This window comes from Oncorhynchus tshawytscha, linkage group LG26 (genome assembly GCF_018296145.1).
Source record: "Oncorhynchus tshawytscha isolate Ot180627B linkage group LG26, Otsh_v2.0, whole genome shotgun sequence".
Lineage (NCBI taxonomy): Eukaryota > Metazoa > Chordata > Actinopteri > Salmoniformes > Salmonidae > Oncorhynchus > Oncorhynchus tshawytscha.
In genome coordinates this window covers 9,229,151-9,245,250 of record NC_056454.1, presented here as the reverse complement: position 1 = coordinate 9,245,250, position 16,100 = coordinate 9,229,151, and the positions used below count along the sequence as shown (strand labels likewise).

Below are 16,100 nucleotides of genomic sequence, written 5' to 3'. Positions count from 1 at the left end.
ACAAGGGCGGTACAACCACCTGCTGATGTTTCATGGCCAGGAGGTCCTGCTGGTGCTGCAACAATGTTACCACAACGTTACTACAAGGGCGGTACAACCACTTGCTGATGCTTTAGAGAGGAGTGGAGGGACGTGGGGGGAGAGGAGGAGGGAGAGGGAGACTAAAAGGGAGGGAGATGGGGAGAGGGAGAGGAAAGGAAGGGAGAGAGACAGTCACAGATGATCTATATAAGGTGATATCAGACAAACAAAAAACACACACTTGAACACACACTCTAACACACTTCCTCTCAACAGCAAATATGCATGTATTTGATTTGAAACCAATGGCTGACGTCATATCACTCAATTCCAACAGCTAGTATCCCCTACAGGTTTCATAGCTTGGAAACAGATTCTTTGAATTTCTTCTCAAGAAAGAAGTCAGCAAGAGTGAGACTAAATGCCTAAATGACTGAATGATAAAAGCCTCACTATGGACAGTGGCACAGGTGGGTGTTGACTGGAAGGGAGCAGAATTGAATACAGTCAGCAAGCTGTCAAGGCATAATGCAGAGCTAGTGATGTGTCGACTGGAGCTTTCAGACAGAGTTATTTTTAGCCTAGGTTGCCTCGCTCCCATTGGCTGAAGCTGAGGCCTGTTTGCAGAGCGAAATGTTTCTCTCGTTGTCACACACATGTATGAGCCAGTACACAGTTTCTCAAGGACTGGAGATCAGAAAAGCAACCCAACACAACCGGCGGATCCAGTTACATCCAACACACACACACACACGTACAGACATGTCCTCTCCTACACCCATTCTCACTGTCCTTAAAACAGCACATTGACAATCTGTTGAGTCAGAATGCCCTCGAGCAAAGGCGATGGAGGGATGGAGGGAGGTGGAAAAGCAGGATGTCGGGGAGGGGGGGCAAACACACCTTAACATGCTCCTGTAGCTGGACCTCATGCTGGCGTGAGAGCTGCTCATGTTGCCGCTGGAACTCAGCGATGAGCAGCTGTCTCTGGATCTGCTGTTTGTGTTTGAGGGCCAACAGCTCCTGCTGCAGCTGCTGCTCCCGAAGACCTGGGACCTGTCCTTGGTGGCCCTGGTCGTCTGGTCGCGGTGCCAGGCCAAAGGGCTGGTCCATGCGCAGGTCCATGGGGATGGCGGCCGGGGGCACCTGCATGGGCAGTGCCGCTCTCACGTCGACTGGGGAGAGGCAGAGAGAGAGTGGGTTACTGACTGATTTTTCATGGTTGTTGTTTCTTTATGATGTAGGGTTCAATCAAAAGAGAAATGATAGTCTTTCCCAAGGCTCTTTCTCACTCACTCACACACACACACAGCCACAGACTAATGCACATAAGTAGTTGCAGGTCCTACAGTAGCCCATTCAATGACATTGAATGACTCATAGAATAGACACCCGAAAGGCTAATGAGTCCTCATTCTAGGACTACACGGCACGTATGCTAGTTTAACTATGGTAGTTTTGACACACTAGGGTAAACCAACACGCTGAGTGTGGTGCCAATGTACCACAATAGGAGTTTTGTGATGTTGGGAGTGACGAAAGGCTGCAAACAAAAGGACAAAACCACTGAGAGCAACTACTATGTGTGTATGTTCAAGCATTGTCACCATATGTGTGGACTGGGAATAGATGAAAGGGTGAAGTATGCTCACGAAGAGCAAGAGGGGGGTGTGTATTTGTGTGTGTGTTTGCGTGTCTGTGTGTGTGTCTGTGTGTGTGTTTGTGTGTGTGTGTGTGTGTGTGCGTGCGTGTGCTTCTGTGTGTGCTTCTCTGTCCGTATGTATCTCTAAAAGGATCCCCACTCATTTCCACTGAGTCAGCGCACAGCAGGGCACTAATCTCAATGCCACGAGTTCAAGGGAAAAGAACAGGACTACAATGGCCCTGGCCTGAAGTGAGAGTACGGATGGGGATTAGGGCCTAACAAAAGAGATCCCCCTCAAAAAGGTCACAGAGTTTATCAATGCAGAGAACAGAATAGACAGACAAATCTTCTTTCCCCCTCCCCCTATTAAATCTAAACTCTACTGTCCCAAAGTAACTGTCTCTCTTTAGGAAGTAACGATAGAAGTAGCCGATGCCAATGAGCTACATGGACAGTGAAAAGACAATACAAAAGAGGACATATGTGACTCCTTTCAGGAAACTAAGTGTATCTCGCGTGTCACTACTTCACAGGAGAGGCATTTAAATGTAAATATTTATTTTTATCAAAATGCGTTTTTTGGGCAGAAATGCCTTCTGGAACATGTAAACTTTCATGTGCCATAATAAAAAAACGTGTATACTATCTGTAAATACAGAATTGTTCAATTACGAGCCTAGTTGGTTTAGCCACAGAAAAAGGCAGGAACCTTCCATGATTGGCTGAGATAATGGATGGGCTGGACATGCTGAGAGATGAGTTCGGATTGGTCTGCCATGTAGCACGATTCTGTCTATAACATGAGCTGCTCAGTATATGTAGGTTATCCGCTCTCACGTGGCTTTTTTGAAAGATGCTTTCCATTTTCTGGAAGAACAATTTTTGAAATCAGTGGAATGTCCAGTGGAAGCAGAGAATGATAGCTAAGGAGATAGAGAAAATTCTGTCATTTGATTGCAAATATGCGGAGGGAGTCGAAAGAGAACACACAGAAGGCTGTTATAAAACACCAGTCTCCAGATTACATCTTCAAACTAAGGGCAACCATGGCATCCATGACAGAGAGAGAGAAGCGATCATCCATGTATTCGGGTAAGATAGTCTAGCTAGCTACATTTTCAGATATTATACATTTCTAATTCTGTAAGAAAGTCATTTTCAGTTATGGTTCATTGTCTAAACAAAAGACTCCACTATGCAAGTAACCATTTTACTGTACCGTTTATACCTTCTGCATCCTGTGCATGTGACAAATACACGTTGATATAGTGTGTGTTTATCAGAGATGGCAATGTGAAAAACAACATGCCCTGCATGTTCTAAAAGTTCTAAAATTCTCCTGTAGGTTGCCCTGCTTTGATTTAGTAAATAGCTTGCCATTAACTTTAAAATAATGATCTTGTTGTGAGTTTATTTTCCTGTAATAATGAATACAAATTAGCTAACATGATAACGCTGTCAGCTATATGATCCTTATTTGAACTAGCTAGCATTATTTGAACTAGCTAACCTAACGTTAGCTCGCTAACAAGCTAGAAACGAACCAAAATATTGTTTTAAACAGATGGTGTTAAATACACCAGTTATGCTATTCTGGACCACCAGCCTGTCGTTTCTGTGTTTATACTTTTACATAACGACAATAACAAGCTTGATGTCGGACGACAATAGAATGATGATGTCACTGTGACAACTGTCTACAGACATGTCGATAGACATAGTATAAACCAAGCTTTAGTCTTGAAATCTTTGGTTGTTTAGTAAACCACCATACTCACTCTGTCTAGCACATGGCCTCAAATGTGAATCCTTAAAGAGATGGGTGGGGCTAAGGCTTAAGAGTGTGTGAACGATGTTGAATGGGTGTAGACAAAGAAGAGCTCTCCAGTAGGTGTACCAAACCATTCAAGGGCCATTTTCTCAAAATTGGGGTTAGAACTTTATCAACTTTCAAAGCAGAATGACTTTTCCATTGTTCCTCAACTGCTGTATACCATTTTCCGGCTCTGAGTCTCTACTTTTGAAATTGTGTTTTTTACATTAGATAAATGTTGCTACATGTGTCTGAGAAGAAGGGAGGGTGGGAAAAGACAGGAGGTTGGGATAAACTTTGCCTGGGTGGGTAAGGGAGGGAAAGGATGGGAGGGGGTGATAAGCGTGGCTTGGGTGGGGTAAAGAGGGGAGAAAACTGTGATAAAGCTAAGAACATAAACATTTTCATAGTTAAGAACACTATAATAACATAGAAGAAAATGAAATGTATTCTACATGAACCAATATCACTCCCTAAAAACACAACCCTATGGAAAAATCTTTATTAGCATTTCAGAATTCACCAATAAATTGGTCCACATGACAAACTAAAGACATAGAAACCGTAAATGACTTGGTAATAGGAAATAAATGTATTTCCTGACAGCATTAAAACGCATTATTCGATTGACCAATGTAGATATTTTCAAATATATGCAACTTAAAAGTTTTATATCACGACATTTCGATTTGAAATCTTTTGGATATCGGAGAAATCTTGAGGGAATCCTATTTGAGCCAGAAAAGGATACTCATTTGATAGGTAAGCTAAACAAAACCTTGCAGATAGCCTAACTGACAATCTCTTAAATAATATATATAAACTATTGGAACCAAGACTTAAAAAGAACTGATATTGACACAAGATGGAGGCAATGTTGGAACATAACTAACCAATTGCAGTTAATTTACACTTAATCCAGTATAAAAAATATATAATTTATTTTACAAGAGACAAAATTCACAAATTCTGTCATGTCTTACGTGTAACACTAACAATGACTCAATAAATCCATACCTTCTGGGAATGTTATAAATTCCAAAAGTTATGGGCAGAGTTATAAAGTTGGCAGTCAGAAGTATTCCAATGTAAATGTACATTTAACCCGTCTGTCTGCATAGTTCAAGACATGGCATTATGGGGGTGCTGTAAGATACCTGAGGGGTTGGCCGATACATTTCTCATCAATCGTCTTGAAAAAAAGTATACTTACAAACGGAAAATCAACCAACGCAATCAGTCAAATGCTTTATTATCTAAATGTTGAAAGGGCGTGAGGCGACGGAGAGAAACAAAATGGTGCATGTGGCGGAGAGTGATGCGGGCGCTGGAGATGGGGGCGCGAGCATGTGGGTCTGGGCAGGTGTGATGTTGTCGTTTGTATGTGTATGTTCTGTATTTTTTTACATTTGATTTTTTTAATCAAATTGTACAAAAAAAAGAATAGTCTGCCACCCTCATCAAGGAATAGCGTAAAAATGTGCTCTGTGACGGCATGGGTGTGAGGGAGGGGTGGAGGGTATGAGCACAAAGGCGGCATTGAGGGTGTATTCAGAGGGTAGGAGGGGGTAGCAAATGCTCTTCTGGACAGGAAGCAACTTTCTGTGTGGTGTCTTTGAGCTTGTTCAGCTGGAGCCTTACTGCTTGGCATGGAGATGAAGACAAAGAGCTGCTACGTAACACATACACCATATGACGTAAACACATGCATGAACCCTTAACATAAATTCTCACACATTTGTATAAACAGTCAGTGGTACAGAGTTGGTGGTGCAACAGTCAGATCTAAGTGACTCCAGTGAGCACAGGACGTTGAAAAGACAACATCTTTTGCTCATAGGAATGAGTCTCCGTAACCAACTTGTATTTTGCTCATTGGATAGTTTTGATATGTTTTATACCTTCAATTCAGACAGTAGCTTCAATCCTCTGTATGGCACAAAGGGACAATATGTGAGATGTTGGATACAATCCACACTTGGTCTACACTGTATGTAAAGAAAAAGTAATGTCTTTCTGTTGAGCCGTGTTTTACAGTTACACTCTTAGCCTAAACGCATGTTGCTGTCTGTCTTGGCAATGACTCCCTTTTGGTTACATAAAGGATAAATAGAATTACAAAACAGAAATGGGTCAGAACGAAAGAATTAGACTTCTACGGAGAGAAGCTTTGGGACTGAGTGAAGTTTAAAAAAAAAACAATGTCCAGACAGTTGTTCCTAGTTATCTTTCACTTGATCCCTTCTAATCTGGGTTGGTTGGGACACTCCTGGTCATTGGCCTCACCGAGAGGAAGAGGAGGTGGATGGCTCTCACACAAACACGTATGCAGTCAAACAAATCCATACACATGTGAACATGCACACACCCATACACACAACACACATACAGTGCCTTCAGAAAATATTCATACCACTTGCTTTATTCCACATTTTGAAGTGTTCCAGCCTGAATTCAAAATGTACTAAATAGATTTTTTCTCACTCATCTACACACAAAACGCAATGATGACAATGTGAAAATACAGAAATCTAATTTACACCCCTAAGTCATGACTTTGTAGAAGCACCTTTGGCTAGCAATTGCTGCTGTCTCCAAGAGATTTCCACACCTGGATTGATCTCAGCCATGAAAGCTGCCAGAGTGAGTGGGGACATTGCATACATCCGCTTTGACAGGCTCATTGTCCACCCTCCCTCCCAGAAGCCTGGATAGGATGAGAGAGCCAAGCCTATGGGTTCGTAGCCTCAACACCCGCAGCACAGATACACACACACACACAGTCACACACACCAATTGATTAATGGACTGCTGAATGTATACATTTTCTCTCTTGCTTTGTCTGCTCTTTTCAGTATTATACCTGTCTCTGATAAGCTACCCAGGAAAGGGCTGAAAATAGCCCGTATTAATATATGCAGCCTTAGAAATCAGCTTCATGAAATCAATAACTTGCTAACATCAGATAACATTCATATATTAGCCATTTCTGAGACTGACTTAGATAATTCATTTGAGGATACATCAGAGGCAATACAAGGATATAACATCTATAGAAGAGACATAAATGCTTATGGGGGGGGGTGTTGCTGTATAAATTCAGAGCCATATCCCTGTAATGCTTAGAGAAGATCGTATGTCAAGTGTTAATGAAGTGTTGTGGTTGTGGGTTCACTTGGCGCATCTAAAGCCTTTTCTTTTGGGGTGTTGCTTTAGGCCACCAAGTGCTAACAGTCAGTATATAAATAATCTGTGTGAAATTCTTAATAGTGTATGAGATGTAAACAGAGATGTCTACTTTCTTGGGGACCTGAATATTGACTGGTTTTCATCAAGCTGTCCGCTCAAGAGGAAGCTTCTCACTGTAACCAGTGCCTGTAGTCTGGTTCGGGTTATTAATCAACCTACCAGGGCGTTTACAAACACAACAGGAACAAGATCATCCACATGTATCGATCACATGTTTACTAATGCTGTAGAACTTTGTTCTAAAGCTGTATCCGTACCCATTGGATGCAGTGATCACAATATAGTGGCTATATCCAGGAAAGTCAAAGTTCCAAAAGCTGGGCCTAAAAAAATATACAAGAGATCATACAAAAGATTTTGCTGCGACTCTTGGATGTTAAAAATATTTGTTGATGTCTGATTAATGAGGAGCATCCAGACGCTGCACTTGATGAATTTACGGAATTGCTTCTTCCAATTATTGATAAACATGCACCTGTTAAGAAACTGACAGAATTGTTAAGGCTCCATGGATCGATGAGAAATTGAAAAACTGTATGGATGAAAGAGATGGGGCAAAAGGAGTGGCTAATAAGTCTGGCTGCACATCTGACTGGCTGACTTACTGCAAATTGAGAAATTATGTGAAGAAACTCAATAAAAAGAAGAAGAAACTTTAATATGAAGCCAAGATCAATGATATGAAGAATGATGGAAAAAACTTGAGTACTTTAAATTAAATTATGGTCAGAAGGACAAATTCAACTCCATCTTTCATCAAATCAGATGGCTTATTCATCACAAAACCATTTGATGTTGCCAATTATTTGAATGATTACTTCATTGGCAAAGTGGGCAAACGTAGGCAGGAAATGCCAACAATGAACAATTGTATTCATGCATTAAAAAAAATGAAAGAAAAGGAGTGCAAGTTAGAATTTTGTAAAGTTAGTTCGGGAGAGGTGGAAAAATTGTTAACGATCAATAATGACAAACCTCCTTGCATTGACAACTTAGATGAAAAGCTACTGAGGATGGTAGCTGACTATAGCCACTCTTATCTGTCATATTTTTAATCTGAGCCTAGAGGAAAGTATTTGTCCTCAGGCCTGGAGGGAAGTCAAAGTAATTCCGCTACCCAGGAGTGGTAAAGAAGCCATTACTGGTTCTAACAGCAGACCTATCAGCTTGCTGCTACCTCTTAGCAAACGGTTAAAAAAATTGTGTTTGATCAAATACAATGCTATTTCTCTGTAAACAAATTAACAACACACTTTTTCAGCATACTTATAGAGAAGGGCACTCAACATGTCCTGCACTGACACAAATAACTGATGATTGGTTGATAGAAATTGATAATAAGAAGATTGTGGGAGCTGTACTGTTAGATTTCAGTACAGCCTTTGATATTATTGACCATAACCTGTTGTTAAGAGAACTTATGTGCTATAGCTTTTCAACCTCTGACATACTGTGGATTATATCTAATAGAACTCAAATGCTTTTCTTTAATGGAAGCTTCTCTAATGTCAAACATGTAAAGTGTGGTGTACCACAGGACAGCACTCTAGGCCCTCTTTTTACTCTTTGCTATTTTTACCAATGACCTCCCACTGGCATTAAACAAAGCATGTGTGTCCATGTATGCTGATAATTCATCCATATACACAACAGCAACCACAGCTAATGAAGTCACTGAAACCCTTAACAAAGAGTTGCAGTCTGTTTTGGAATCATTCCATAAATCTCTAAAACTAAGAGCATTCTATTTGGTACAAATCATTCCTTAGGTTCTAGACCTCAGCTGAATCTGGTCATGAATGGTGGGGCTGTTGAACAAGTTGAGGAGACTAAATTACTTGGCATTACCTTAGATTGCAAACTGTCATGGTCAAAACACATAGATTCAAATTGTTGAAAAGATGGGGAGAGGTCTAGCCGTAATAAAGAGATGCTCTGCTTTTTTGACACCACACTCCAAAAAGCAAGTTCTGCAAGCTCTAGTTTTGTCTAATCTTGACTATTGTCCAGTTGTGTGGTCCAGTGCTGCAAGGAAATACCTAGTTAAGCTGCAGCTGGCCCAGAACAGAATGACATATTTTGCTCTTAATTGTAAACAGAGGGCTGATATAAATACTATGCATGCCAGTCTCTCTTGGCTAAGAGTTGAGGAGAGACTGACTGCATCACTTCTTTTTATAAGAAACATTAATGTGTTGAAAATAGCAAATAGTTTGCATAGTCAATTTACACACAGCTCTGACACACACACTTATCCCACCAGACATGCCACAGGGGGTCTTTTCACAGTCCCCAAATGCAGAACAAATTCAAGAAAAAGTACAGTATTATATAGAGCCATTATTGCATGGGACTTCCATCTCATATTGCTCAAATAAACAGCAAACCTGGTTTAAAAAACAGATAAAGCAACACCTTGCGGCACAACGCCACTCCCCTAGATAGTTTGTGTGTATGCATTGATATGAAGGCTACATGTGCCTTTTTAAAGAATTTATGTAGTTCTGTCTATTGATGTTATGTATCATATCATTCTGTATTATGTTTCATGTTTTGAGTAGACCCCAGGAAGAGTAGCTGCTGCTTTTGCAAGAGCTACTGGGGATCCTAATAAAATACCAAATTGTGCAACATTTGCACATTATTCTTTTCAAAATTCCACCAGCTCTGTCAAATTGATTTTTGATCATTGCTGGAGAACCATTTCAGGACTTGTCATAGATTCTCCAGTAGATTTAAGTCAAGCCTTGTGTTTTGGGTTATTGTCCTGCTGAAAGGTGAATTAATCTCCCAGTGTCTCGTGGAAAGAGAATTGAACCAGGTTTTCCTCTAGGATTTTGCCTGCGCTTAGCTCCATTCAGTTGCTATTGTATCTTGAAAAAACTCCCCAGTTCTTAACGATTACAAGAATACCCATATCATGATGCAGCCACCACTATGCTTGAAAATATGGAGAGTGTTACTCAGAAATGTGTGGTATTGGATTTGATCCAAACACTTTGTATTCAGGACAAAAAGTGAAACATTTTGTCACATTTTTTCTAGTATTACTTTGGTGCCAGACAGATGCATGTTTTGAAATATGTTTTATTCTGTACAAGCTTCCATCTTTTCACTCTGTCAATTAGGTTAGTATTGTGGAGTAACTACAATGTTGTTAATCCATACTCAGTTATCTCCTATCACAGCCATTCAATTCTGTTTTAAAGTCACCATTGGCCTCATGGTAAAATCCCTAAGCAACTGAGTTAGGAAGGACACCTGTATCTTTGTAGGGACTGGGTGTATTGATATACCATCCAAAGTGTAATTAATAACTTCACCATGCTCAAAGGGATATTCAATGCCTGCTTTTTTTTATACCCATCTAGCAATTGGTGCCCTTCTTTGTGAGGCATTCCAAAACCTCCATGGTTGAAATTCACTGCTCGACTGAGAGACCTTACAGATAATTGTATGTTTGGGGTATAGCGATGAGGTAGTCATTTAAAACTAATGTTGAACACTATTTTTGCACACAAAGTGAATCCGTGCAACTTATTGTGACTTAAGCACATTTTTTTCTCCTGAACTTATTTAGGCTTCCCATAACAAAGGGGTTGAATACTTATGGACTCAAGACATTTCAGCTTTTCATTTTGAATTCATTTGTCAAAAATATACCCCATCATTTTACATTATGGGGTATTGTGTGTAGGTCAGTGACAAAACATCTCAATTTAAAATTCAGACTAACAACAAAATGTGGGAAATGTCAAGGGGTATGAACACCTTTTGAAGGCACTGTATACAGACAGATTCACACAAGTATTCATGCACAAGCCCAATGAGCAGTGCAAGTGCACGCACACTCACACTCTCAGAGCTGCAGTTTGGGTCCACACACACATACTGGGTTGTAATGATGCAACATGGCAACAGAGCAAAAAACAATCCCACTGCAACATGAGTTTAGCGGCGGGGATTTGCTGACACGCCAAGCACTTACAGTGTGTGGGGTGGTTGTGAGTGTGAGAATGTGTGTGTGTGTGAGAGGCAGTATGTGTGTGCTCTGCAGAGGTGTCACTGACGGAAGGAGACATGCTGCCGTAGCTGATGGAGATTGATTCCCTGGGATCGCTGGGCAAAGCCCGTTGCATTGTGGGAAGGGACACTTGGGCCACCACTTGGCTATACATCACGCCTAAATCAGCCCCCAGAGAGGTCCTGCAGGTCTGTCCACACACACACACACACCCACACACACACACACACCCACACACACACACACACACACGCACACACACACAGTAAACAGCGAAGCTACCATTAACACTGTACTCCATTCAATAACTCTACGCGTCTTCTATCTCATCATGAGTGTATGCAAAACAAAGATACTCTGACCGTCTATCAGATCATCTCTATTTCCTCACATCTTCCATGGAACAGAGTGACTCAGTCAATAACGGGGACTGAAAAAACGTTTGTCTTCCATTAGCAGAACTAACCCAAGTAAGTGCCTGTAGCATTCAGAGTGCAATATATGTACAAGAGCCCTAGCACACGTCAGTTCAAAACATTTCCCTCCAAATGTAACTCACTGCCTTGCTTTTCAGTGGCTGCATGTCTGCAGACTTAGTTTGCCTAGCACTTAAAACACTGATAGACTGTGGAAAAACAGCAAGCTTAGGATAGAGAAACAACAGTATTACATCAAGGCAAGCATACATAAGGATGCACATGGACCAGATGCATACGTGTTAGCAGAACCGTGCATGTGTCACACACACACAAACCCACATACAAATGCACACGCACAAACTCCTGGAATATTATGTGGATGCTTTCAACTCATATTTTGAGTCCACAGTGAGAGAAAGAACACCACGGTATAGAATATCAGGCTCTTTCTCTAATCGATTTCTACTATGAGGAGTGCCACCTGGCACGGTCCCAAGACCAATGCCAGCTAACTGGATATCCTGTGCAACAAAACAAGAGCATTGAAGTCTGCCCTATCAGAGGTGCCCTGGCCTCCCGACTGACCAATCACAGGTTGTGGACTATTGCTGAGATGACTAATGTCCTCTTTGGCACCGGGCGGATTTCAGCACGGGCTGCAACACTATACCTCCCTTAGGCCGGCATACAGAGAAGGGTGGGGCTAAGTCAGACTATAGTCGCAGTGGGGATGATGTGTTCCAGTGATTTTGGAGCCTTGATGTATGGAGAGCTGTCGCACTGAGCGACACACCTATCTTGACCTCTGAACTGTCCATTTGGTCAAGTCTGTCTGGTAGCCTTCAGAGACTGGTTGCCCATTGGCTTCTCAGGACCTTAACTACACATATCCAGCAGTTCCACAGTAGTCGTCACTGTTTCCCCAGGTTTCATGTCCACCAGTTCCAATCATAGCCCCTTCAGTGTAATTGTCGTCCAATGACATGCAGTAAACTTCCACCCATGTGACGTCTGCAAGGACGCGCAAACACAAAGACAAGCATTCTCACACGTGTCAGTGTTTCCACACACAAACAAGCAACAAACACAATGTTAAACCAAAGTAGGTCAAAACGGGGCCTTCGTAGAGAATCATTCCACATATTGAGCCCTTTCAGAAACGTCCAGGCCCTTGTCAGCCCGCCGCACCCTCAAACATCTCCCATTTACACACACTTTCCCACCCCTCCACTCTTCACAAACAGCTCAAAGTGGTATGTGTCCTCACCCAGAAAGGCATTGTTGGGAGAAGAGCCACCCAGCCACAACCCCCACCTCTCTAACTAACTAAGGCTCTGGTAATACCCGGACTTGTGACTATTGATGTGTCAGGGCGATGGCGTGGCAGTGACGTTCGCAGGAGTCCATAGTTAGCTCGGTTCCACAGAGAAGGGTTTGTTCTCTGGGCCCTGACAAAAGGTTTGGCGGTAACCCTCCGATGCCACGGATGCCATGAGGTCGTATGGGAAAAGGGGAGTCGTTGACCCTGCATGCCCTCTGAGACTAGGGAGTAATAGAGTAATTAAGATGGACTACTCCACCAGTGTCAGAGAGAACAAGGACTGGTCTGAGCTGGAGAGACCGATCGACACACATTCACTGGGATGACCGAGTGGCTAAACAAGAAAGTTCAAATTGTAGTCCTACATCGCGGTAAATATTTACTTTGACCACATTTAATTTCATTACAATGTTATAACAGCTCCCAACTGTACTATTAAAGGTGAATTAAATACTGTACATCCATAGCATATCTGTAGCGCATTCATGTCATGCTATGTAAGGGGTCATATTTAGGCATCTTAATAGATGATTCATTACAATGACAGCGCAGTGTCATCATTACGGCTGTTCTCAAAAGAACTGTAACACTTTAGAGTACATAAGCATAATACATTGCAAGTTGGGGGATTTTCACAATAGTAGCTGGGTTATAAAAAGTATATTGTCCTGCTAATAGGAAACATTTGCATGATGGGCTACACCTGCTGCAGTTGTGAAAAACAAGTGTTTGAAAACCTGTTTACAAAATGCCTCCAGTTGTCCATCACTACTGTAAATAAAAACACAGCATCTTGTTTACATTCTTTATTGTGTCACACGTAATTTGTATTTACCTTTCCAATTACTTTTAGAGTTTGGGATTTACAAATGTGCGCTTTTAATTATTAGTTACATTGTTTAGATCAAACATGCTGACTTTTTTTCTTTAAATGATTGTTTTATGTAGGATGTAACATTTGTGACCAGTTGCAATTGTAACTAGGCCTATTAAAGCCTCATAGCGTACCTCAGCCAAATTAAGTTATTTTATATCGGCCTCAGCTCTGAAGAAATAGACTCCAATTAAGCCCTCTTGTTGTTTGTAAAGTCAAATAAAAATGAAGATTATTGTTGAAATGAATTGCTCGACTGGTTTTCTCCATCTGTTGGTGTGCAACACTTGCATAACAAGATAACTATATTTTCAGCACCAGCCTACCCCGGCCGATGAAGGCCTACCCCGGCCAAACCCGCTGGGCCAATTGTGCGCTGCCCTATGGTGCTCCCAATCACAGTCGGATGTGATACAGCCTGAATTCTAACCATATATACACGTATATATATATTTTTCAGAACATTAACCGTGTGTAGGTAGACACGTGTGTACAGTGTTCTTCATGATGCTCTCTGCGCTTTTAACGGACCTCTGAGACTATCACAGTGCAGGTGCATTTATACGGAGACTTGATTACACACAGGTGGATTGTATTTATCATCATTAGTCATTTAGGTCAACATTGGATCATTCAGAGATCCTCACTGAACTTCTGGAGAGAGTTTGCTGCACTGAAAGTAAAGGGGCTGAATAATTTTGCACGCCCAATTTTTCAGTTTTTGATTTGTTAAAAAAGTTTGAAATATCCAATAAATGTCGTTCCACTTCATGATTGTGTCCCACTTGTTGTTGATTCTTCACAAAAAAATACAGTTTTATATCTTTATGTTTGAAGCCTGAAATGTGGCAAAAGGTCGCAAAGTTCAAGGGGGCCGAATACCTTCGCAAGGCACTGTAGGTAGATGTGGAAGGGGGTTCACACCTTGCTCAAGTTGTGGGGGGGGTCACACCTAGGTCGGCTATTAGACAATTCTTTAGTAAAGCTTTAATAGTCCATCCTGCGACACTTGTGAAAAACGAATAATAATACTTTTCCCCCTTTCCACATGTTAAAGATTCCAATAGATAGTGTTTCAAATTCAATTCTCCATTTCAGACTCATAGGAATAAATATTTTAGTGAGCAAAGTGACTTTGTGACTTTGCAACTTTTATTGACAGAGTTGGAAAACGTGTTGACATTGCCAGGGGCTTAGCTAGCTGCTAGCGAGCTAGCTAGCCAGCTACATTATCAAAATACTAGCTAGCTTTAACACACTGTGTTAGTCTGAAATGCGGAATTGAATTTGAATGCTTTGAATATAAATCTTTGTTAAATCCATTCAAGAAAAGTCATACTGAACATTTTTATTAGTAGGAATCATTGGCAATGTCCTCAGCATTAGTTTTCTGTGCTAGCTAACTTCCATCTGGAAGGTCTAAATAAAATGTTCATATTTCCCTTTAGTATTCTGTGTTGTGTCTAGGGCTGGGCGGTATCCAGATTATCATATTCATATTGTTCCTGTACCATACAGGGGTATACGGTATTACCAGCAGGGAAGCTATTTCAAGGGAAGGGCAGTCAAGGGAAGCTATTTCTTACCAAAGATTTAAAAAAATATGCTAATAAATGTTAACAAAGTACTAGCGAATACCCATAGCGGATGCTAGCTAAACGAATTGCAGGGACAGACAACCCAGCTCAAAGTTATACAACTATCTCAAAAGGCTACTCACAGTTTGCTGCACACACAAAACAAATATTACACAGCAGAGATGTTGATCCAGGTCTCTGCTGTAACCAAGAATTTTGATCTTGCAAGCTACCCAATTAGCTAGCAAATTAGCAAACCAGTGCATAGCTGGAGGCCTGAGCTGGAGATAACTATCTAAGATGTGCCAAATAAGTTCACTTATAGTTATAAGATATTTAGCTGTCAACCGTTAGTAGAGATTTTCAAGTGTCACTTGATCACCTGTCTTGCGCTGCACAACAGTGAATCATCACATCACAAAGCTTCAGTTTGTGCCATGTGCTCTTTGTAAAGAAAAATACTATGTGACAGGCTCAATCAGTTGCTTTGGGGAATGGCTTTACATTGAAAAAAAAAACAGGGGAAACGAAGATTGCGATTTGCTTTATCTATTAACCTAGTGCACAAGTTGACCGCAAGTATTTATTTAAAAAAAATTCCACCCAAAAATGATCTTTTAGTATTTGTTTCATTAGTCCATTGTTGATATAGTCCAAAAATGTTTTGCATATCAGCAATCAAGTTTTCAAGACATATAACTTTCAAAATACAGCCGGTATCAAGTTTGTGGGTGAAGTTTTCCTTAAAAAATAAAAAATCACATTTATGTAAAAACATGCTAAAACCGTTTGAAAGGTATGGACAGTATTGAAAATCATACCGTGGGTATTTCAATACACCACGGTATATGGCATAGGCCTATATGGTATACTGCCCACGCCTAGTTGTTTCCGTATGATTTTTGATAAGTGTTTAATGTTTATAAATGCTTTATAAATGGTTTATGAATGGTAAAATAGACTTTACTTTACATTGACTGCATGGAATTCATACATAGACCCATCATGTGTGCGTTATAGACCAGCACGGCCAACTTAAATGTCGTGTGTAGGAGGGCTTGTTAATGAGTTACAAAATAGTTATGATATGACCCACAACTCCATGATTTGATCTGTTAAATGTACTCATGAAGCATTGACCTTAGTGAGAAGAAGAA

The 16,100-nt window shown here is 40.9% G+C and overlaps 1 protein-coding gene across 7 annotated transcripts in view; it reads right to left on the bottom strand.

Moving 5' to 3' along the window:
- Positions 1–16,100, bottom strand: part of hdac4 (histone deacetylase 4) — a 234,635-nt gene that overhangs the window by 79,566 nt on the left and 138,969 nt on the right. For all 7 annotated transcript variants that reach the window (XM_042306738.1, XM_042306737.1, XM_042306740.1 and 4 more), the window contains one exon: positions 925–1,196. In XM_042306738.1, coding sequence (XP_042162672.1) covers positions 925–1,196 — 272 coding nt within the window. The remainder of the gene's footprint in view (positions 1–924; positions 1,197–16,100) is intronic.